The 24,646-nt window shown below is 37.6% G+C and overlaps 1 protein-coding gene across 6 annotated transcripts in view; it reads right to left on the bottom strand.

Moving 5' to 3' along the window:
* eps15 (epidermal growth factor receptor pathway substrate 15) overlaps positions 1 to 24,646 on the bottom strand; it is a 43,589-nt gene that overhangs the window by 18,284 nt on the left and 659 nt on the right. For 3 of the 6 annotated variants that reach the window (XM_079827594.1, XM_079827592.1, XM_079827591.1), the window contains exons 2-15: positions 22,364 to 22,405; positions 20,744 to 20,833; positions 20,370 to 20,417; positions 20,188 to 20,283; positions 19,924 to 19,986; positions 19,679 to 19,804; positions 18,972 to 19,031; positions 16,641 to 16,841; positions 16,367 to 16,512; positions 16,046 to 16,199; positions 11,850 to 11,935; positions 4,375 to 4,447; positions 657 to 818; positions 137 to 334 (exon numbers count right to left, since the gene is read on the bottom strand). In XM_079827594.1, coding sequence (XP_079683720.1) covers positions 137 to 334; positions 657 to 818; positions 4,375 to 4,447; positions 11,850 to 11,935; positions 16,046 to 16,199; positions 16,367 to 16,512; positions 16,641 to 16,841; positions 18,972 to 19,031; positions 19,679 to 19,804; positions 19,924 to 19,986; positions 20,188 to 20,283; positions 20,370 to 20,417; positions 20,744 to 20,833; positions 22,364 to 22,405 — 1,545 coding nt within the window. The remainder of the gene's footprint in view (positions 1 to 136; positions 335 to 656; positions 819 to 4,374; positions 4,448 to 11,849; positions 11,936 to 16,045; positions 16,200 to 16,366; positions 16,513 to 16,640; positions 16,842 to 18,971; positions 19,032 to 19,678; positions 19,805 to 19,923; positions 19,987 to 20,187; positions 20,284 to 20,369; positions 20,418 to 20,743; positions 20,834 to 22,363; positions 22,406 to 24,646) is intronic. The other 3 variants (XM_079827596.1, XM_079827595.1, XM_079827593.1) reach the window with 1 other exon arrangement.

The raw sequence follows: 24,646 nt of genomic DNA, 5'->3' as shown, positions 1-24,646 counted from the left end.
GGCTATATCTTACTAAAGATGGAAAAAGCAGGGTATAATGTGTATATCCATTCATCTAAAAAAAGATTTCAGAACTAGTTAATGCAGATATGCATAAGTAAAGGTAACAAAGAAACAGATAAAAAAGCCAAGTAACCTGAGCAATCTGTGTGTGGGATTCTTTAACAGCATCCTCTAGGGGGCAGAGCTGAGCACGGGCAGATTGAACTTTATCTCCCAGTTGACGCGTCTCATCCTGCAGATGGAGCAGTTCTTCTCTGGCCCTGGTCAACTCCTCCTCATAGTCACCGATTCTCTGCTCCTGCTCAGAGTGCTCCACCTGCAATGACTGGATCTGGACACACACACACACACACACAAACAGACAGATGAGAAATGACAGAGAGCATATGAAAAGATCAGTTTACTTGAGGCTTTTAAATTAACTGCAAATGATATGGTATGATTTGTGCTGGACTGTCTCCCTCTCTCTTCCTTTCACCGGTCACATACATTACAAACATATGAAAACATCATGCAAAAGAGCGTGTGAGATTAGGATTAGTGTGTGCAAGACTCATTCAAAATAGTATTTAAAGATGCCCAGATGATGTAATACACACACTGATATTGCAATAGACAGGCTTCATTTCACTCTCGCTGTGTCTATCTCGTACCAGTTGGCTCTCCTGGCTGCATTGTTGCTGTATGAGTGTGAGCTGCTCCTCTAGAGCGCGTTTCTGCTCATCCAGCCTCTCGAGTTTCTCCTGCACCTCCTGTCGCTCCGCCTGCAGCCGGCTCAGTTCCTCTGACCCCTTCTGAACCTCCTCCTGCAGGTCCTGAGAGAAAGAGAGACAGTTTGTCTTTATCAGCCTAATAATAAACAGCTAATCAACACTAACAACAAGGCAAAGAGCTCATGCGGCTCTTAAATTAAAGATAAAGCACTAGGGTGCGAGAAGATACTACCAGTTATAATATCACACCAGACAGAAAAGCCATAGTAAACAGAAGTTCAATGAGACAGACAGCAATTTTGTGCTCAAAAGTAACACAATAGCTTCACTCTGATAAAATCATCTCATCCTCAAACAAACGAATGGCACCTCACAATAACACAGCAGCTTTCATTTCTCAACAGCTGTTCCACTTTCCTGACAGAAGTGAAATATTATACAAAGAACAAATTAAATTCAGATCCTTGTAAAAACTGTAAGGGAAAGTAGTTGGGAACAGCAAGCATAAACAATGAACATTTTAATGTTAGCCTCACGTAGCCAGACTTTTGACCATCAACTATGGCCTTGCCCAAAAGGGCACACTTAAAGTGGACTTGTGGTTTCATGGCCTTCACTTTCGTGCGTCCATGAAATGAACAAAACCACAGTACATCGCATTGGACAGTGTACGATTGGTCTTCGCAAGCCACCAAGCCGAACAAACAATAATGCAGACTTCACAGCTGAATATTACCCAACAGCCCATGTGGGAAAGTGTAGACACGTAGGAGGACTGTGAGGCCTGAGGGTGCCATCTGGAACAGGGCCAGATTTTCTGATCCACACTGCAGCTTATTCTGCCCACTTAAACAGGAAGAGAACATCTGAACATCATGTTAAGCAACCAACCAATTTGTTTTGTTTTCCGGCTGTTTAGGGGTGGGTTTACCTGAAATAGTTTATACCACAATAATAGACCAGTTTGGAACACAAACGAACGAACGAACAAACGAATCCTTTACAAAATTACTATAATTGTTTATTTTAGTGAGGTTTACAACTTTAATTGATAAAAACACACCACTGGTCGGTACGTCTCTTATGCTCACCAAGGCTGCATTTATTTATTACTTTTAAATGTAACTACTTTAAAATGCATATTAGCAGCATCCAATAGCCACAGAGGCTAGGTAGTGGGATGGCCTGTGATTCGTTTGCACTCTGTCGTCATTTTCAACAAAAGGAAGACTGACGATCTTAGCTTGCTTTCGATTTAATTTTAACAAGGCATATGAAGACATGATTAAACCGATGCAATAAGGTCAAATTAATGCATCCTTGCGAATAAATATTCACACTGGTCCCAGACGTTTGAATGGTAGTGTAAGGAATCAGTACAATACAATCCAACAGAATCAATAAATGGGTATAAATATTTTTAACATTCAGAATGCGCAGAGCCAGCCAATTAAACTGAAACTGCTGATTTTCATCAAATCGTGCTTCTTTTGTGTACAACATGGTCAATAAACAGTAAACCTGAGGATGTACAAATAGAGGGTTCATGGAAAAAAGCCCATGTGATTAATAGGACGATGGGCGGATAATCACCCGAAGGGACCGTAGGGTGGTTTTGGATCTCATTCGTCTGTTATATAGCGGTCCTTGTGACGTTTTGCGATTCCCTCGCCTCCACTGACCACAACTTGATTCCCCCGGAATAACGGACATATGGACACCCATAGGGCGGTGACACCAGGCTACAGGGTGACCCCCACCCCATCCCTGGATCCATTAAAATGCCCACTTCCCATTTCTACATAGTTAAAAGGGGCCCAAATACCTATTATCCTATTATCCTAGAGGCATAACATTCTATAATGAATACTCTCTAGAAAACTACAAAGGAAATACTGTATATCTGACTGTACAAAAGCAAAGGTAAATACTCAGGACAAAGGTGCAAGGCACATAAAGATGTCAAGTCTAAAATAGGAATCAGATCTGAAAGGAAATTAAAGGATGATAAAAGACAACAGTGTCATTTCCACTGTCGTTCACCTTGAGGTGCCAGGAGAACACTGGGCGACTGTGAATGAGTGTGTCCTAAAAATAACAGGTCTACAGCAGCAGAACCGAGTAACTGCTCAGGGTGAAGATGGAAACCTTCACAAGTCTAATGCACAAATGTCTCCTCATCCAATCAGAGGATGCGCTGGGAGCTGACAGTCCCCGAAATAGAATCTATTCATCATCCCAGGGTTTAAACACAGCAGCGGCACAAACGAAAACTCTCATTCTTATTTAATTATTCAGCGCCTGGAGCTGCCTACCAGCCCTATGTTTTCCAAGGCTAATCTATTAAGACCCTAAACAAATATTGATTACATTCATAATTTGTAAGAGGCCCGTGCCTCTGATAGCTTACAATATTGATTTTGAATTCTTTTAATGTTGCACTTTTGCATAGGGGTGAGATTGTTAATCTGTACTTCTTTTCTCTGAGAGGACGACACAGAGACTTATAAGCCGTGTGGGCGTTCTTTTGTTTAATGGACATCAATTGAACTGCCCTCAGTAGTAATTCAAGAGCAAAATCCATTTGAATTGTTATATATACAGTTAAGAGATCACAGGTGTCACAGGCACATTTTCGGATCCAAAAACCAAATGAAAACAGCAGGATAAGTGGCCTTGTGTGATGACAGGAAAGGAGAACCCTAGAGATCGGGGCCAGCTGTGATATCAATATGCCATCTAGTATCCATATGCACACACATATCTGGCTGTCTTCTCTTCCTGTATGCTTACACACACAGAATTGTTTTTCCGGCTCATTAGGCATCCATCTGTCAATGCATTTTAACACTAGTGCTGGCACGCTTCATTCTCTTGACCACATATTAAAAGACTAGCCTGGACACATCTGGATCTTTACCTGGCAACAAATTCAGCAGCCTACAGCATCTTCTAGTCCACAAAAATGGCATATTTTCAGACACATACACAGGAAATTTAATTATGCCGTGGGAGAGAGCGAGCGAGAGAGAGGGAGGCAGCGTAGATCTCGATGGAAATGAACACCAAATTTATGAGTCAGGAAGCCAGTGCAGATATATAGACCTTGAACTTCTTTCAACATCGCTGAAAGACAGAGAGGAGAGAACCGATCCACGACGAGCAGAGAGGACAGATGATAGGGAGGATAAAACAGTCAGACATGGAGCTTTTGAAAAACAGCTGGCTCCTGTTCTCCTTTTTATGGCCCTTTATTGATCCAATAAGTGGTCAGTAAAATCTAGACATGATGATGTACGAAACAGTCAATATAGAAATAACTTTAAGAGCAAGCGGTCTTTAAACAACTAACATTAAAATTATTTAAAATAAAATAACTTTAAATGCAGTCAGCTGCCTTTAAATAACTAATATAAAATTATTTAAAATAATATAGAAATAATTTTAATGCAGCCTGCTGCCTGTAAACAATTTATATAAAAAAATATTTTTAATTAATTTTAATCATTATTTCAGTACATCATGGGTTATTAAGCTATATTCTGTCCGGCTATGTATACATAGGTGAATATATATCTGAATGCCTGTGTCAGATCAGCATCACCAGTCAAATAAAATCAACACATTTATTTCGGTTTAATCTGAAAATCACTTGTACCTGGACTTCGCTGTTCCTCTGTCGTATGGTTTCCTCCCTCTCTTTGATGTCCTGTTCCACCGTGCCCTTCTCCCTGAAAGACCAGCACAGACATGAGTATTTAATCACAGTGGCGACGGCGGGTACAGACAGCCAGCCGCCTGGAACAGCATGGACAGCATCTCCCTCCAGCACCATCTCTGCATCTGCTGCCTGAGCTTGTATGTGTGAGAAAAGAGAGGCTGTACATGAGTCAGTGTGTCAGAGCTGCACATGAGCAGATGGTTTTCTGAACGTCAGGAAGAGTGGGAGGAGGGAAGCATGGAGGTAGATAGATGGGGGGGATGTGGGGTTGGAATACATTAGAGGTGTTTTCACTCATTCCACTGTCTGCATCTTCACCTTTAGGCCATGCAGGTTAAATTTAGCAAACTTTCTATAACAACTACAATATGCGAGTGGTGCTTGCTAGTAATAGATAAATATGATAATTGTCTGATGTCTGGCCATTTTGATATATATATATTATAAAAGATCAAATGATTGGGGTCAGTAAGATTGTGTTATGTTTTTGAAAAATACATTTTCAACAATAACTGTTACAGTGTAAATGTAAGTACTGAGTAATATTAATTAACAACATGTATTTACTATAGGGTAAGTGTAGGATTAGGATTTGGTTAAGGGTTGATCGCATGTAATTATGCACAATTTACTGTTATTACTAGAGTAAATACATGTAACATTTGTAACAAGGACACTGTAAAATACCAGTGTATGTTAACCTTTATTTTAAGGTGAGGTAGTAACATTGTACTTACTCAAATAAGTTCTACTGTGTAATATTAATTAACTACATGTATTTACAACAGAGTTACAGTTAGGGTTAGTTACTTGTAATTATGCATCATTTACTGTTATAACTATAGTAAGTACATGTAGTACCGTGTAACTGTCACCTTAAAATAAAGTGTTACCCATTTTAAAACGGAATTTATTCCAAGGATGGCAAAGCTGAATTTACAGCAGAAATTATGCTGCATTCATGCCATGGTTTTATTACCGTAATTTCGAGATGACAGCATGTGACGTTCTACTCTGAGGGATTGTGCATTTCTGTGGCAACACTAAATGAAACTGCTGCAGTCAGCTGGTAGAGTGGTCATGTGGTCAAAATTCCCAGCTATTCCCATGCTCTACAAGACCATGAACCTTTTACCAGTTCAAATCTCATAATTACGATAATTACGGCATGCATGATAATTTCTTATTATTATCATCAAAAAATATATGAAAATGGGTTTTGCTGCTAAATTTTTTTGGGGGGGGGGGGGGGGGGGTTTGATAAAAAAAATCATGATGCTTTGAGGATATATTTGTAATGTACAAATACACCTTAGAAACTGCTGAGTATTGAGAGTATTGTTGACATTTTAGAGCCAAGAAATGTATCAAATATGTGTTTGCTGCTGGTATAATGAGCCTTGTTGGCTCAAGTCAAAAGAGTCAATGGGATTTTGCTATGGATCAATAGGAAATTTTCATCACGAAAATAAGTCTGATGGTTTAGTACAGTAATATCATACCTCTCTTCAATGAAAACAAACCCCTAATACTAACTATGAGCAAGAGTAATAGGAATGCTTGCCAGCGCCACTAAATGTTACAAGAGTACTCATTACATGGAGGGTCAACATGGAATTAAGTGTACAATAGGCATGTTTGCATCCAATCCAATTTCAGATTTGGAAAGTTCTGTTTGTCAACCGTAAACGTTGTAAGCCACCGCAATAATGTCATAGGAACTTCTCTAACCAGGGGTGCATTTCCCAAAACCATAGTTGCTAACTAAGTTAGCAACTTTGTTGGTTGCAATGCAATTTCCCATTGCCAACAGGTTAGCAACTATGGTTTTGGGAAACGCACCCCAGAACTGCAGTTTTTTCCTTGATGACATAAAAAGAAAAGAAAAAGAAAGCTGACAAAATGCCAGAAGACATTTTTTTTGCAAATATTCAGTCACCTTCACTGAACAGTTCATAAAAATGTGCGTTTATTTATGTCTCATCTCAAGACGTAAAATGTATGTAATCATACGCATCATGGCACTGCGCATGTGCGCAAGGTATTTTTGAATCCAATTGAGAAAATAGATTCAAGCGTTCACATGCTTAAATTTTTCCTGTTGTCTGTTGATCTAATTATTTCAGGTCTACACCACGACAGTCAGACTGAGCTCAATTACATGAAGGTTTTCAGTCTGATTGAGCCATCGATCTGATTATAACCTGAATATTTGTGTGCATGTAAACATAGATAATGTTTAGTTGTCATACTACTCATCTTTTAAGGTTAAAAACATCCACCTTTTTTTGGTCACCAGCCCAGATTTCAACCACTACGCCATACCATCCATGCATGAGAAGTAAGATGCTTTGTTAAATGCATTTGCATTGCAAATCCATTTGTAAACATATCAACTACCATCATCTGAAAGGGCTATGGTGTCAACACTTATATTTTCTAAAACTATTAATGTAAAAATAGGTTTGATGATGATGCTGAAATGTTTCTTATTGTAGAATCTCTCTTAGGTTACAAGGCTTGTGATCTAGCAAGAGTAAAACAGAAAGACTAGAAAAGGAGAAGAAAGAAAAATGTTTCATGAAACATTTTAAAAATAACAAATCTTTCCCAGAGAGATTTATCAGGCCATCTTTCGTGGATAAGGCTGAACTGTATTAAGCTCTGACTCAAAGTTTCCTCCCAGATTCTGACACAGTGAATTCATGCTGCAGTCTTCCCAGCAACAACAGAGAAACACACATGGATCTGACCAAGAGCCAAACACACACACTGTGAGTCAGACTCTCAGGAGAAAAGAGAGGAGAAAACAAGAAAATAGAACGACTTAAAGTCAAACACAACAGAGCATGCGTAAACCAAAGTCTATAATTGCTTTTCTTTTTTAGAATGAGGGTGTGGCCTGTTCTTACCTGTCACCTGAGGTCTCCCGTTGCCGCGGAGACTTAAGGCAATCCCGAACCGCACGCATCATTTTAGTGACAAACAACAGCCCATCGTATAGAACCTTTCTGTTTTCTATCCTTTCTGCTCATCTTCTTCTGCACACTCCATTTCAAGCGGACTCATTACTTCTCCCTTACTCTTTCTCTTGCACTCACAGGAAGTGAGAAGTGCTAGAACTGCTGTTGAGCGTCTATCTCACACTGAGAGTGAGTGTGCTGGGAGCTGACAGGTGACGGTATCTGCTTTTGCTCAAAGTCTGTAAACCAAAGATGGAGGGAAAACCAGGGGTAGGGGCATCTTCCTCTTTCTGTTTGTGTAAATGAGAGCTCCACCTCTCCTCTGTGGGCTAGTGACTCCCATCACACAGTGTTACCTTCTCTGGAGACTCATTGCTTACAGGAAGTGATTTAAGGACTCGTATACAGCACCCACATGTGCTGCATTGCGAATCAGTACCTTTACTTTCTTCATCGGTTGTATATATATTATGAATGATTAATTCACCCATAAGGGATTTATTCAACATTTCATGTTGTTCGAAACCCATATGATTCTGAGAACCACAAAAAGTGAATTTTTGAAGAATGTGACATTGTCATATTATGCCCTGAATGATTTAGCTCCTCAGTACTTGAGCGAGCTCCCATCACTTAAGTCTTTCAAGTCCACTTGGTCTCAGAATTCTGGCCAGTTGATAATACCTAGATTATCAAAATCGACTGCAGGTGCTGGATCCTTTTCTTATTTAGCTCCCAAACTAGCGTTGTTCGGTAGGCAGACACACTTAGTAAGTTTAAATCTAGATTAAAGACTTTAATTGTTTTAATCTTTTTAACCTAGCATGCACATAACACACTATCACATTTCTATAATTCAAATCCCTTAAATTATTGTTAGACTGTAAATGAAGTCAACCGGAACCAGGAACACTTCCCACAACTACCAATGTACTTGTAACATTGTAAGAGGAATGGCATTCAATTTACGCTAATATTAGCCTGTCTGTCTCACTCTAATCCCAAGGTTACCGTAGTCAGCGGATACGGTCCATAGGTGAACTGGGGGGTATTCCAGTGAGCAGGTTATGTGACATACCCGGGTATGTTTAAGAGTAAGTAAGTGGATAACCTCAACTTTCGGTTCCAAAAATGGAGTTAACTTTCAAGGTATGCAAGTAGCCGGAGCAGGTTATGTTCGAGGGTTAGTTTGCTTAAGAGGTATTCAGCTGCATGTTATATAATTAATATAGTTATATTAATATAACTAAATGTGTTATATACTTACAGTTATATATATATATATACATATATACACAACATTATATATTAATTCTAAAGCACTATTACAACAAGGTAATGTTTAAATTTTAATTCAATTCAAATATATTTATTATTTATTTTATTGTCATCTCACACACGGATCTGCATTCAATTAATTAGCATTAAACAAACAATATAATCCTTATTCTCAGTGAATAAAGATTACTTATTAAATTAAAAGGTCGGAAAAATGATTGCACAGCCACCAAATAGTTGGCGATGTGCACTAGGTAGGTAATATTAAACAAAAGAAGGAGGAAGTAGAATGTCACGCTTTTTCTTAGCATCTGTTTCCATGGTGAATCATCGATTCGTCGCTCTGTTGAGAACGTCTTGTGTGTCTTGTGTGCAGGAACATACTCAGAGTTGTCTGAACTTACTCTGGGACTCAACCAAGAGTTAATCTTGCTTTCTGGAATACCAAATGTGAGGAATAGACCAAAATTAGTTTGATTCATGAACAAGTAACTCTTTTGAGTTCTTGAATCAATCGATTAATTCGTGATTAAAGACTTTCAATAGAAAAAGTCATTCAAGCCTATTCTTAAAACAACTGTGAATACTGCTAGCCTGGATGCCAGCCGAACTTAGCCCCGCCCACAACATTTGAGGTCGGGAAGTTCGATCTGGACTTGATCCGTTGTGGAGCAACTATGCTCGAACCAGAGCTGTTCGGACCAATCAAATTGTCAGGGTGGGTTTTATACAAGGATTGACAGATGATCAACAGTAACGTAATCATCCACGTCACCAAAGAGCGCTTGGGTTGAATTTGTTTACTAAACAGAGAACTTGTTAGTATCTGCATTCACCTTTACTATTTCTCTAAAAAAATGATGATCGTGTTGGTAAGTACTCTATATGTATCCTTAAAATCTTTTTACAACACCGGCAAAGATTGTTTACACTCATCATCTACTTCTTCCAGCGTGCGTGCAGTTGAGTTCTGTTGACAACTATGCGTTGCTCAACATGCGTCACTTACTCCGTTGCTCTGATTGGTTGTAGGTCTATCCAATTGAGTGCAGAGGCAGTTTCTTTCCTGGTTCAGTTGAAACGCCTCATAATCACAGCCCAATGGAGCAGTGTCAGACTCCTATTCTGACTAGAATCTGAGTATGACGATGTCAGGCTAGAATACTGCTGTTCCTGTTCACTAAAATGATTAAAAATAGTTTTTGTTAACTGAAAACTAAATATAAATATAAGATGAAATTCAACCAAAAAAACTCAACTAAATTTAGAAGCGTTTCCTTGGTAACTAAATAAAATAAAAATATGTGTAAAGGTACACTATGTAACTTTTGGCCTCTATATCGGTTAAAAAACAAAACTGCATGCATTTTGCGGTTTTGATTGAACACGGTTTTCTTCATAATCTGCAGAAGAAAGAAATTCATACAGGTTTGGAATAACTTGAGGATGAGTAAATGATGACAGTGTTTTCATTTTTGGTTGAACTATCCCTTTAAGTCTTAAGACATTTAACCAGTTTAGATGGAAAGGATCTCATGCTGACTAGCTGAAGACGCTACTGTAGCTATACTTGTTAAATGACATGGTAATTCCTTAAAAATAAATTCCAGCACAGCTCTACAACAACCAGAATGAAATGACCCTTTACTGATAGAAAATGACTGATTTACAATGAACTCTGTTAGAGAGCAACATATGGCAATTTATCTGTTAAAAAAATACCTTACTCAACAACATGAGGGTGAGCAAACAATGACATTCTTCCTTTCTGGGTGAACTATCCCTTTAAAGTCGGCACAAAATCAAAATTGACCTCATTTCCTTTGTTAGCACACATTACTAGCAAAGACTTTATAATTAGGAAGACGGTGCACTCCGATTACTTGTGAATGGTAGAAAATGCAACACCCAATATGCCCCGCCTTCTAAATGAGAGAGCCAATCATTGATTAGTAAAGTCATTGCGGCTCTTATGGCATCCCTGCAGCTGCCGTTAGAAGCTCCAGTTGCTATAGAAACAGGCAGTGTCCTGAGACACACGTTTAGGACTGTGCATGCGCATTAGCTTTGTCCAGGCTGAAAAATGCAGTTTTGTTTCATGATTTGAGCGTTTAGAAACAAAATTTAAGATACAGTTATTAGATTTCATTGGTGATTTCAAATATGAAATTGAATTGTAAGCTTGGTGAACAGTTTTGGAGAATTTGATGTTTCCCCATTCAAAGAGACAGGAGCTGCACTTGCATGCCTGAGAGATGTTTCAAAGATGGCCACCGAGTGAAATGACTTGCCTTAAAGGAACTTTGTTACTAGTCTTGTGGTAAACAATTCTTCAGAATCTTTTGTCTTCGTAATCTTTCATCAAAATTTGAAATTTTACTTCTTCCCCCTCTGGAATGGCCTTCCTTCTGATGACATCAGTTTAACTGTAGGACACCCCCTCCAACTGTCAGTCTAGCTTTGACAGCGAGCTGAATGGCACACCTACTTTTCTAGATCTAATCAACTCCAAAAGGGGAAAAAAAGCCACACCCTCAATTTATCTCATTTGATATTGTTTCACTCAGAAAATACGTCAATACTGAAGTAAAGTTGGTCACAAATTCCAGTCACACAGACTTTAACATAAGTGATTGTCTAAACACTGTCTGTGATTCAGACGACTAATTCAGCTTGATATGACCTTGAACATTACGATGACAGAGCGAGGAACATTAAGTAATGAGATACTCATTAAAGAAACCATTCATCAGTTCAAGTGCATCTATCATGACCTGAGGACAGATTTGGCTACAATGACACTGAGATTATTGTCAGACCCACACTTCTGTATTTGTGGTTTCATAAGCTCCTTTGCACCCGTGTGAGGGCATTGTGTGGAAACTACAAACACACACTATATTAAAACAGATGGCCTGAAAAAGTACAAAAAAAGAGAAATGGAGAGTATTGTATGCTAAAAATGTTGAAGCCTTGAAAAGACAGACAGAACAACAGTGCAGAGATTACCCAATATGACTTCCTTTGTGTAGACAAAACCATAGTCCATGGGTCCACAAGACTTATATTAAGTTAAAGCCAGAAATTTAAATTCAGGTACATTCAGGGGTTTTAGTTTAACACCAGCTGTCTTGTGGAGATGGGCAGAGAGAAATAAGATCAGTAACTCACCTCTGTAGATCCACGATTTCATTAGTGAGCGAGTCCAACTCTTTAATTGCGGAGAAATCTGCAGCCTGTACCGAGATAGCATTGTTCTGTTCAGGAGCAGGGAGGGAGGAAGCAAAGAAAGGAAGGAAAAAGGGATTTTAGTTTCAATCCTAAACTTTTTTTCCAACTATATTAGATTACATCTATGAGGGTAGAATTCAGTCGCACATAATTTATATTAAAAACTAGGGATGCACCGATAGGATTTTTGGGGCCGATACCGATTTTAACAAACAATTATTGGCCGATTCCAACACCGATATTTGTCACTTGCCCTCTTATTTGAAAATGTCATTAAAATAGAGAAGTGTTTTGATCATGTTTTAAATCAGCAAAGTTAAAAACACAAACATTAACTTGTAGCCTTCTAGCTAGTTTATTGCTGCATTATCAAATAATTTCTAATGAACATAGACTGGATCCATTTAACATTCAGCAGGCCAACATAAATACAATAGAACAAAGATACATATGAAATAAACAGTGCTTTTTAGGTAGGTTTAACAGTTTCCAGGTACAGAAATAAAGTAAACAAATGTAAAATAACACTGCATATTCTTCTCTGTATAAATTAAATACATATATTATTATTACATTGAGACATAGCTAAATTCTACTGTACAACATTAATCTTGTAACAATTACTTTGTTAAACTGAACTTTTATTTTGACGGGTTGCTGTGAAGACCTTTGAGTTTCTGTGTGTGTGTTTATGATATGACAATAGATTTTGTCGAATGAAACGGTAAAATGCTCAAGAAGTGACAGGAGATGAGGTTCATGCATTCATGTCCTCATATATTGAGGCGGCAGAGGCTGATAAACAAGTTTCAGTGTGTGTGAGGTAAATGAAACCGTATGTCTGCGCCATTCATTCACACAGAGACACAGAAACATGCAGGGTTCATATTTAAACAGTCTTTTTGCGGCTTAATATACACAGACACTAGTATATATCATGATTTTATTTAAGTGTCCTGACCTACGTTTTATTTATTCATCAAAACTTTTACAAATTCCGTGACATTCCACTATGCAGTAAATTCCGTGTTTATGACTGGATTCTGTCTGCATTTTCCGCATTGGGGAAATTAATCCTTATTAAAGTTATTTAGTCAATAGTGAGCTAATTTTTTTTGTTGGTCGTCTGTTGTTGTATTAACATTAAAACAGAGACAGCAGCGCAGCAGAAATATTACATTATAATCTTGGATTATGCAGCAGACATTACACAGCTCGGTGCCTTCACAAAGTTAACAAATAAACCATCAGTTTGTTATATCGGCCTTTATCATGCTATAACCGATATGCTGATGGTCGTAAATTGGCCGATACATCAGTGCATCTCAATATACACGACTATCGCTGAAAAGTTTGGGGTCAGTATTTTTTTTTTTTTTTAAATGAAGACTTTTCAGGGATGATGTATTTAAAAGTGACAGTAATGTAAAAAAGATTTATCTTTCAAATTAAGCGTTCTTTCAACTTTCTATTTATCAAAGAAATATGAAAAAAAAGTGTCACAATTTACACAAAAACATTAGCTGTATATTAACTGTTTTCAACACTGATAATAATAAGAAATGTTTATTGGGCACCAAAACAGCATATTAGAATGATTGCTGAAGGGTCATGTGACACTGTAGACTGGAGTAATGATGGTGTTATTTTAAATATTTCATAATATTACTGTTTTTACTGTATATTTGATTAAATAAATGCAGCCTTGGGAAGCATAAAGCCTGGTTTATACCCGCCGTGTCCGCACAAGTGTGAAGGCGTGCTTGTGCACTGTGTGTGGCGGTGTGCACTGCATTTTTTGTAACTGTTCGTGGCTCCGATTCCGAAGATGCACAACTTCGAGGAGATTCTGGCCGAGCAGGTACGTCTGCACCGGCATCTCACCGGCACCCAGTTTGCGTTTCTCTAAGGGTGTACTCACAGTAAGTTGCCTTGTACCGTGCCCGAGCACGATTGTCCCCCCCTTCCCCGCTGGCCTGCACTCACATTGCATTTAACTTCTTACCGGGACGGAGCACACTTGCGTCGTTCACGATGCAACTTTTTGTTGGTTTTTTAACATTAATATGAGTTCCCCTAGCCTGTATATGGTCCCTAAGTGGCTAGAAATTTTGATAGGTGTAAACAGAGTTCTGGGTGTCCTACTCTGCCTTTGAGAACATGAGAGCTCAGACGAGCCGATCTGGAATCTTCCCTGTATGTCGACATACGGCGAAACGTTACCTCCCCTTCCTTTGCTTTGCCCGCCCAGAGAATTAGGAGAAAAGAATTCCGTTTTGCAATGTCAGCACAGGCTTTTACGATATGAATTCGACAGCACCGCCACAAATCTGTGATCAGTGATCTCTGATGTGTAGCTAAATATTCAAGTTCACACAGACTTTCTTTATAAATCATTTATGCATCCGTGAATCAAGCCAGTGACTAAAACGATCAACTTCACATCGAAGAACACTCGCTTTATAATTTTCGAACACACGTCGCGAGTGTATCTGCACACTTGCCCAAACTGCCGTTATAACAAATGACACTGTTATGCAGCACAGCGAAGCTCTTACTGTATTCATATAGATGTCGTGTTTGCTGTTAGTTGTGGTCAAAGCATTTTGTGAGAGAAAACGCGTTGCAATGATGAGATCACTGCATTCACGCAATCAACAGACTGCCTATGTACTCAATGCTGATCACTGCAGCTTTTCATGTGATGGGAAAAGACCGAAAAATAAAGCTCGACAGCTGTAATGGTAAAAAAAAAGTAGTAAAAGTATTCGAGAGTGGTTCCACATGTTACAAAGTTCGTCGAATAAGGAGGAAGACGACAGGGTCAGCGTGACTGGGACTCGTGTTTATTCAGAACTCTCAGATACAAACAAAATAAACTTGCGCTCTCAACAACTCAGTACAATAAAACTTTTCTCAGCCATCTTTCTCCAGAGCTCTCCGCCTGGTCTACGAGTCCGTCTCTCTCTCTGGCAGTGCGTGCAGATCTCGCTAAACCACGCCCCCTCCGCCACAAGATCTAATACTCATTTCAAATGCAAAGATGTCAGCCAATCACAACAGTGGGCGTTTTTCACTTAAGTCTCACAGCAGACACGCCCCTTCAAACAGGGCATTCAAGCCAGAGGGCTAATATCAGAATAGAAAAATGCCTTTTATTTCTAAATTATGACATTTTATGACGTAAAAATCATACTAACAATATAAGTACACCTCAGAAAAAATTATAAAATAATTAAAAAATACACGCCACAGGACCTTTAATAGATTTATCATTTATGCCGCGCATCAATTTTCACTTGATTGTGCATTTATCAGAAGATTATTACGAAGGCAGCTGACTTTGATGGAGGAACTTGCAGCTTTACTCGCAAACCACAATTCATGTTCATCAATAAGGTGAGAACCAGGACCATTATAAACCTAAATATACTTGAATTAATTGAAAAGTGTATCCAAGTAGTAATAGTTTGGTGTTTGCTGACGTAATGATGACCGTAGCGTACAGCTTTTACGTGCTCCGGTGCAGTTAGCGGCCACACTACATACGTACCGCGCCCAAGCCCAATCAAACCGAGCATTTACAAAACGAGCCTACAATAGCAGAAATAAGCCTTTATAATGATGATTTAAATGTTCTAATATCACAAGTAATAATCTCAAGGTTTACTGGGTTTTATAAAATTCTTATTTGGTTCTTTTGTAGCGTGGGTTTCATGAAGTGTAATAAAAACAAACATCATCACGTGTGTACCTTCTCACTGCTGTTTCCTGACGGTTTAACAAACAATTACTCTGAGTCGGCCCTGTTGTGTCAAAGAATAGTGCAATGTCGAGCGTACGTAAACACCTCATTCTTTTGGGGAAGAGCGAGTGCAGTCATTGGAGGCTCGCTGTGCGGAGCCAGGCGATGGTATAAACAAGGCTTAAGTAACTTTTTAAAAAATGTTTTAAAATATCTTACCGACCCCAAACTTATGAACAGTTTGTTTGAGAGAAACAAACGTACAAAATAAAGACAGAAAGCAGCAAGCTAGATAAAAGGATTCAAGGGTTGATCAGAAACAAAATCCCTTCATCTTCTATTTTTTTCACATTGAAAACAACAACAAAAAACGATTTAATGAGCATTGTACCTGTCGTGCCAGTCTATCACAAGGAGGGATCATTTCCGGAGAGAGTGTCTGGGGTGGGTCTACTCCCTTTGAGAGCTTCTGATTGATTAGATATAGAGCTAATGCAAACTGATCCCGGGTAAGCTTCCCAACGTCACCTATATCGCAAAGCTCCCTATAAAAGCAAGCACAAAAAAAGGCAAGCCAAAGTAACATTACAATACAAATCCATAATGTTTTAGTATTTACAAGATATGGATTAGGTCTATTTAGTTCTGCATGAGAATTCATGGAAAATTTAACTAATAACTGAAATTTAAAATCCAAGAAGTGGCATCTCACCAAATGCGGGCTAAAGTAGCAGATGGCAAACCCGTCTTCAGAAATATATCTCGGACCTCAGCACCAGATACCAAGCCATCCATGTCACTATCTGTCTTGACGAATAGGTCATCATACTTGGCTTTATCTGCTGGAGAAACCACCCACTGCACACACACATTTATAAATAGATGTTTGTTAACAAAGTTAAACAACACTTGCAGCAAGTACTAGAATCATTCATAGCAACAAAATGATCAATAAGCTGTTAAAACTGATTTGAAATTAATGTGACCTGTGGTGGTGTAGGTTTTGCTGGCAGTGTTTTAGATCCAGAGTGGGCGGAGCCTCTCTCTTTATGCTGTGCTGGAGATGGTAGGAGGGGCATCACAGGAGCCGTGGCTATGTTTTTCCGTTTTGATGGTGGAATCAGACCAGCAGGCAGAGACATGGGAACTGGCTCAGACTCCAGGGCTCTGTATACCAAATACATGGCCTAAAACACACAAACACACACAAAATATGTGACCTATAAACACTGGACTAACTTCTTGATTTTCCAGACTAGTCTCCAAGTATAAAATCAGAGTAGTGTAAAAGCCAGCTTTTCACAAACAGGAAACAAGATGTTCATGTAAACTTTATGAAAGCCTGATTTATGTAAAAAGCCACACTTGAAAAGTAGAGACACTAATAAGCTATTTATGGGTTGAAAAACACTGTGACTCAAGTTTGTGATAGATATAACTGATAGAAAAGGGTCATGTTTTCCTTTAGGATGGCAGAACCAAGCAGAAACATGGGAACTGCCACAACAGGGTTAGCTGCAGTCTTAGACTTGTTTAGATTGGCTTGTGACCAGTTGGTTGTCATTGTTAACTTTGTTAAAACTAAAACTATTAAAAAAAATTTTGTTAATAGAAATTTTTACAAAAGCTGAAATATAAATATTACGTTAAATTTGTTTAGCTCTTGCCAAACACAGAATTTTCCGTTATTTGTTAGAAAACGCTTCCCTGCCAAACACGGAATTTTCTGTTTCCATGTTTTCACTGTTATACGCAAGAGGCCACTATTACACATTTTCTGAATGAGTACAGAATCTCCTGATCAGAACACAAGCCAGGAAGACGCAAAAAAACTATCGATCGTATGTAAGCAGATGCATTTGTAAAATAATGTGATCATCAACATTAAACATCATATAAATCAAAACTGCCTAATGTTACTGAATGAAAAGTCGACGCAGGACGAGCTATAGGACTGACTGTGCAAGCATTAGGGGTGATGGACTCGATCTATTCCATCTGTGTTTGATCATTGCTCTGAATCTGATCTGGATGTAGTATTTGACAAAAACTTGATTTTCTCAGCTTTTTGTTCAAAATGTAGCTTTTTTTTATGAAACTTACCCATATTTAAGTGTTGATAAAAAAGGAAGGCAAAAAGGTAGAATAAAACCTGGGTTTTTTTTGTTTAAAAGCAGAGGATCTGCTCTTTCTTTTGATATATTGCATGCTCACATATTCATACAACAAAATATTCTATGGGTCATTACATTTTTGTGAAAATTATCAAAAACCCTGGCAGTGGCTGGCAACTTTCTTTTTTTTAAACGCTGGCGGGGAAAGAGTTAATATAATGTATTAATTATAATCTTAATACTTATATAATATGAAATATATTATAATATTAATTGTATATAAATATTATAACTTTTATAACTTAAACGAAAATTAGAAATGTCACCAGCTAAATAGAAATATAAAAAAAATAAAAAGGGCAAAAGCGCAATTTTTTTAAGCTAAAATTAAAGGTCCCGTTTTTCGTGTTTTTTTGAAGCTTTGATTGTGTTTACAGTGTGCAATATAACATGTGTTCATGTTTCATGTGTAAAAAAACAGTATTTTTCACACAATTTACTGATCTGTATACTGCTGTTTTCACTGTCCTCAAAACGGCCTGAGAATTTCCTCGTTCTATGAAGTCCCTCCTTCAGAAATACGTAACGAGTTCTGATTGTGCCAGCGGTTCCCGTGTTGTGATTCGACAGCAGCTTAGCGCACGTTGCCCGGAAAGGTCACGCCTCTTACCATAACGGGGAGATGAACGCGCTCAAACTACAGCCCCTGAAAGTCAAAACAAAGGTGATTTGACTCCGGGATGAAAATAACAGCGTCTGAACGACATGGCGACAAACGCAACCGAACCGAACGCAACACTTCCTCTTCTCCACGAGGGAGCAACAAGACCACGCCCCCTTTTTTCGCGTATTCTTGTGGGCGGAGGTTAGTCGACAAACTGTTCTACTGACGTAATTAAAGCAGGAAGTACAGGGATGTAGTCCAAACCAGCCGTTCGCTGTAGGCTTTGAAAGGGAACTTCTGTCAAATAAAATATCTCGCTTGGCATTGAACTTTGAGCTTTATAATTTTACAGGTATTATTTATGCTCTAACAGCAACAATGCACACTAACTAAAGTTTGAAAAATGGGATCACGAAGAACAGGACATTTAAAATATTAAAATCTGAAAGTATAAAAAAAGAACATTTAAAATATCAATAAATATGATAGTATATAAATGATAGTAAAAAAAACACTGCTTTAGATGTCACAGAACTCACCACAGCAAACTCATCTTTGTCCAGCATGCCATCTCTGTCAATGTCACTGAGCTCCCAAACCTATAACATTTATTCCAATGAGAGAGGTCAGATCATTTCTGTCCATTAAATCATTATTACTGATGTTACAGAATAAAATTACAGAGTTATTTAGTTGTAGTTTCATTTTAATTCATTTTAAGACAATTTAGCTGGTAACACTTTAGAATAAAGTCTCATTTGTTAACATTAGTTAATTTATTAAATAAAATGAACTGACAATGAGCAATATATTTGTTACAGTATTTATTCATCACTAGTTAATAAAAATATAACTGTTCATTCATTGATTGTTCATGTTAGTTCACAGTGCATTAAATGATGTAAACAAATACAACTTTTGATTTGAATATTGTATTAGTAAATGTTGATATTAACATTAACTTAGATTAATAAATGCTGTAGAAGTATTGTTCTTTCTTAGTTCATGTTAACTAATGTAGTTCACTGATGCTAATAAATGAAACCTTATTGTAAAGTGTTACCATTTAGCTAAACTTCAGGTTTTTTAAAAAAACACCAATATTTTCAAGCTATGGCTGAAGAGTGGAGCCTGGTGGTTAGGCCTAAAAATGCACATTTATATAAAAGACGAGGTAAAAGTTGTATCTTCACACCCTGCATTTCACTATCATTTTAAAACCTGCTTGCCACCGCGCTCGGCTTACCCTGCCAAGAACATCCACAGGGAGTTTAGAATTGAGGAGCACTGGTTTGACCTTATCGCCTGTGAGCATGCCGCCCACTGGAGAGAGGCTGTCGAAGATGGCATCGAATTTCAGCTTCTCCTCTGCCTATATGACATACACAAACTCATTCATAAATGAGCAATTAAGCAATTGAGGCATTAAACTACAACATTTATCGAGCAACTTATTTCTAAACGACCAAAAATCTGTTGCCAATATCTGACCTTGACCATCCATGGGCAGTCTGTGGGCACAGGGCCAAACTGAAGAGGACTGCTAGTGTCATGCTAGACAGGAAACAGAAGAGCCGTCATTAACTCACAAGAGACATAAAGCCGTTTTCACCACGTAAGCAAATAAAATCCCCAACTCAGCAGCTTTTAAGTCATTTGTAATTATATTCCCAGTTCTCCCCTGGCACATGAAGGACATGTGATGTCATTTCCCTGGTCTGGTGAAGAGAAAGAGGAAGTTAAGATCGGACTTACAAACTTTGGGGGAGGAACAGCAGTATTTAGGCTCTTAAGAGACACTTCAAGTCCATTCTGAGCACACGCCACCAAACGGAGGGCTACAAAAAATTGCTGAGAAGCGACAAACAGACGAATGTAGTTGAGAAGGTATTGCTCAAACAATTTTTCTAATAATGAACCATAATGTTTCAAAATACCTGCTTGTTTAGCAAGCCTTTGCGTTCGGAATCTGCCAAGTCCCATATCTGTGGAACAAATTTGCAAAAGTCGATTCAGTGATAAGTCATTTAGTGTTTTATGTGAAACACTGAATGGCACAATATTGTATGTGCATAACCTGTTCTATAGAACAGAAAGTATTTATAAAAACGTTATTGTGAATTAATGTAATGCAAATGTAGTAACACAACAGATTGCAGGAGATAAATATAGCGATATAAAGACGGTAAGTATATAACACCGTCTATCCTTTTCTATTTAAGTCATCTTGATGTTTCCAGCACTCAATCAATTCATTCACTGGTTTGCATTTCCCACACTGCTATATTGGAAGCATGCTAATTGATGTTACCTTGCCAAGGACCAGGTCTGCAAGGCCAGATCTCTTTAAAAACAAGGCCGCATCACTAGCTCCTACACACCCACTGCCGGACGGATCTACCTGTGGTGGAAGAAAGCATAAAAAATATTTAACTTTTGGAGTCTGTAAGGTTCGTTAATGCTTTTGAAAGTCTTTTATGCTCACCAAGGCTGCATTTATTTGATCAAAAATACAATAAAAAGGTAGTATTGTGAAACATTATTACAATTTAACATGACTGTTTTCTATAATATTTTAAAACGCATCTTATTCTTGTGAATTTTCTGCATCGTTATATGCCAGTCTTCAGTTTCACATCATTCTAATGCTGATTTAGTGCTCAAGAAACATTTCTTATTATTATCTATGTGGACAACAGTTCTGCTGCTTAATATTTTTGCTGAAACCACGGTTAATTTTTTTTCAGGATTCTATGGGGAACAGAAAGTTTGAAATAGAAATATTTTTTTAACATTATAAATGTCTTTACTGTTACTTGTTTTGATCCATTTAATGCATTCTTGTTGAATAAAAGGTGACTAATTAATTTCTTTAAATAAATGAAAAATTCTTACTGACTCAAAACTTTTGAACAGTAGTGTATTTCTCAGTAAATATTTTTTAACACAATCCAAATTGTGCAATCCAATCCAAATCCAAACACAATCCTTTTTTTAATTTATCACATATTTTAGTAATCTCTCATTCAAAACTCTTACAAACTCAAAATTCATCCAGTGAAAACCATTAAAATTGGACGCTGCATTACCATGGAAACGGTACTTTAAATGATTTTAGCAGGCTCCTAGTGGGCCTAGGTTTCATTTTACAAAATTTATTTTAACTACTTTATAATTAAAACCTTTTTTAATCTTGGCAAAACACATATCGTCGGAAAGGTCTGCGTCTCATTGTTTTATATATGGCGACTATTTTGTATAGAAATATATTAATTTGTTACAGGAGAATGCATCAAATAAATAAATGGAATGTGGGTGACTATTTTTGGTACCAAATCTCATAGGAACTTCGATTTTTTTGTGATATAAACTTCAAATTTGGAACACAACTTGGTTAGATATATGGCTTTGATTTTATAGTAACAATAATTTTGTAAAATATACATTTTATATAAAATAAAATAATTGTTTAGTACAGTACATTGATTTACAGTAACTCTAAACTTCCATAGCTTTTTCATACTTTCATTTTTTTAAGTGCTTTATAACAATAATCTGTCTAGTGTCTTCTTTAAAACAAGACCAAATTTATGTCTATAATCCAAAGCATTCTTGAATTACAACCATTTAAGTTTAGATGGTGCATTTTCACGTCTATTCACAAGAAGGGGGGTGACAGTTAAGGGGTTAAACCATATACTGGTTCAAACAGCCTGCTTCAATCACCCTGCCCCGTTCAGTTTGCAAAAAATTCATCACTAATTCATAGCGGAATCCTTTTACTGAGAGAATGACACTTACGGGAGGCAGAAGCCTCAGAGCGCTTTTAGCTCAAACTGACAGTGCAGTGAGGTTTTTATTTCTCCTCTTTCGCCAAGATCTCTATAATGCCAAAGCGAGACATAACAGAAAAAGCTGATTAAACGCTTACCTGTCGATAGTATTTCTCATAAACAGGATTCCCACTTGAAAGCTGCAACCAAACAAAAACAAAATCTGGTTAAAATGATTCCAAGTACATAGTTTAATCTCTCTAAAACAGATTAAACTGATAAAACATTTAATCAATACATAAATAAGCTGATTAAACAGCACATTCTTCTAAACTGTTGACTTTCTTGGCAGCACTGATGCGTTCAGACCTCTGAAAAGGAAATGTTAAAACCATCTGGCAACCAGGTGAACATTTATAGAATGGCAATGTGAAAACAAACGATCTCACAGTGACTTTAAGTACTCACACACCTTGGCCATATATAAAGTTAATGGTGGCTTTCTTAAGTCTCCTGCCATTCACAACACAAACACTGAGCTTTTGTTGAGTTGGGATTCACAATAGTTAAGCAGAGTTACACACATTTGTGCAGCTGACGGCAAATGCCAAACCATCGACATTAGGTTTAGTCACGGCCAAAAGGCTAATTTATAACATATGGACGGATCAAGTGAAATGAGACACATTATTATGATTGTTTAAATGGTGTTTTTAGTAAACACAAACCCCTCTGCCAGTCAAATGCTATTAGAGGCTCATATGATCTTATATCTGACATCTGCATCATCATGATGCATATGCATCAGCTTGCTTTTCTGGCCATGTTAGGCTAAGTTCTGCCAGATCCCAACTGTTTTTTGGTTGTAGTTCAACAGCTCTGTCTGTCTCCCATCAGGTGGTTACTGGTGCATGCTAATGCGATGCTGCTGGCACACAATATCCAGCAAAGTGCCACCAAACATTTCCTTGTCCCGCTGAGAAAGGAGTAGGAGTTTTTGTTGCGCTTCTTAAAGAAAAAAAAAAACGATTTTGGCCTTTCAGGCTGTTCTGATTCCAACTCATTTCCTGAGACTTATTCTGGCATGTTCTTCCAACAATTACCAAGCTACTACAGAGCGAAGGCTTAGTAAACCATGGTTAAACGTACAATGAAAAAATACCATCTCCTAAATCTACAAAACTCTCTTGGAATTGTATTCTCACGAGGTCTTTACACTGCAAAGAGAAGCTAAATAAAAATACCACAAAAAGTGCATTTACAGAGCTGTACAAATGGTTTTACAAAAAATAATGTGGTAGAATTAATAAAATATGAAATTATGAAACACTAAATGATTAATGTAATTGTATAATGGTAAAAAATAAAATTGAAAATAAAATATATATACGGTCATGACAATGACAGGTTTAAGGCTGCACTAATGTAGCATTTTATTTACATAAAATTGTGTGTGCATACCAGACATCGACCAGACTAGAGGGATGGATAATAACCAGCAAAAACCAGGGTGAAATAGCCTCCGATATCAGAGACCAGATCATATCAGCAGTCATATTACTTACAGGTACCAACATTTGACAACAATATGATCAATGTTCTATGACTCTGGATTCTTTTAAAACTGATAATTACATGCTTGTCTCCTGCCTTCTTCATTATGTCCCAAACCAAGCCTATGCCCTCGGCTTCATAGAAAGCAGAACAGACCGAAGATGTACCAGACATATCTCTTCCTCTGTCTAAAGTCTTCTCAAAGAGGTAATACTTCAATGCATATTTCATGCATGCGTGCCTTACTTCTGCATGTGGTCAACACTTCAACCACCCTCGCCATTAGAGAACAGTGTTATTCTTAAAGCAATAAAGAAACACAACATGGAAAGTAAGGAACATTTTAGACCATCAATCTAATCAATGCATGAATCCCTCTGGACTATTAAAACAGTTAAGTGACTCCATGCGTGTAACGCATATGATGTCAGAATTTTTTTTTATTTTATACAGAAGAACAGCTGCATGTGTCACTGAAGCTATTTAGTTGATATTTGCTCATTTAGTTACATGCAAAGACCACATCAGAAATAAGTTCATACTTAACTGGTTTCAGTTTCTGACTCTTTAAAATTGTATTAAAGCTTTTAATCGACTATAACCTTTCTTGAAGGCTGATGGTCTGTTTAGCCAGCTAGCGAGTGTCAAATATGCTTTAGCTAGCTGGCTAATTAGTTTACAGAATGTAGACAAGAGGCAAAAAGTTGGTACGGGTAGAATAATTCAATACACAAAAGTGAAAAGTACACAATATGACTGAAATAGGGTAGTACACATCTTATTTGCATAAAAATAACGTCTAGTTCCTATTTATAAATGGACGAAGAGAGAAAAAGTGAGCTAGCAGTGTAGCAAAACTTCCTGCTGCTTTGCAATGCCATTAGAAA

Source organism: Gobio gobio (assembly GCF_949357685.1).
Source record: "Gobio gobio genome assembly, chromosome: 10".
Classification (NCBI taxonomy): domain Eukaryota; kingdom Metazoa; phylum Chordata; class Actinopteri; order Cypriniformes; family Gobionidae; genus Gobio; species Gobio gobio.
This window is presented reverse-complemented; position numbering and strand designations above follow the sequence as displayed.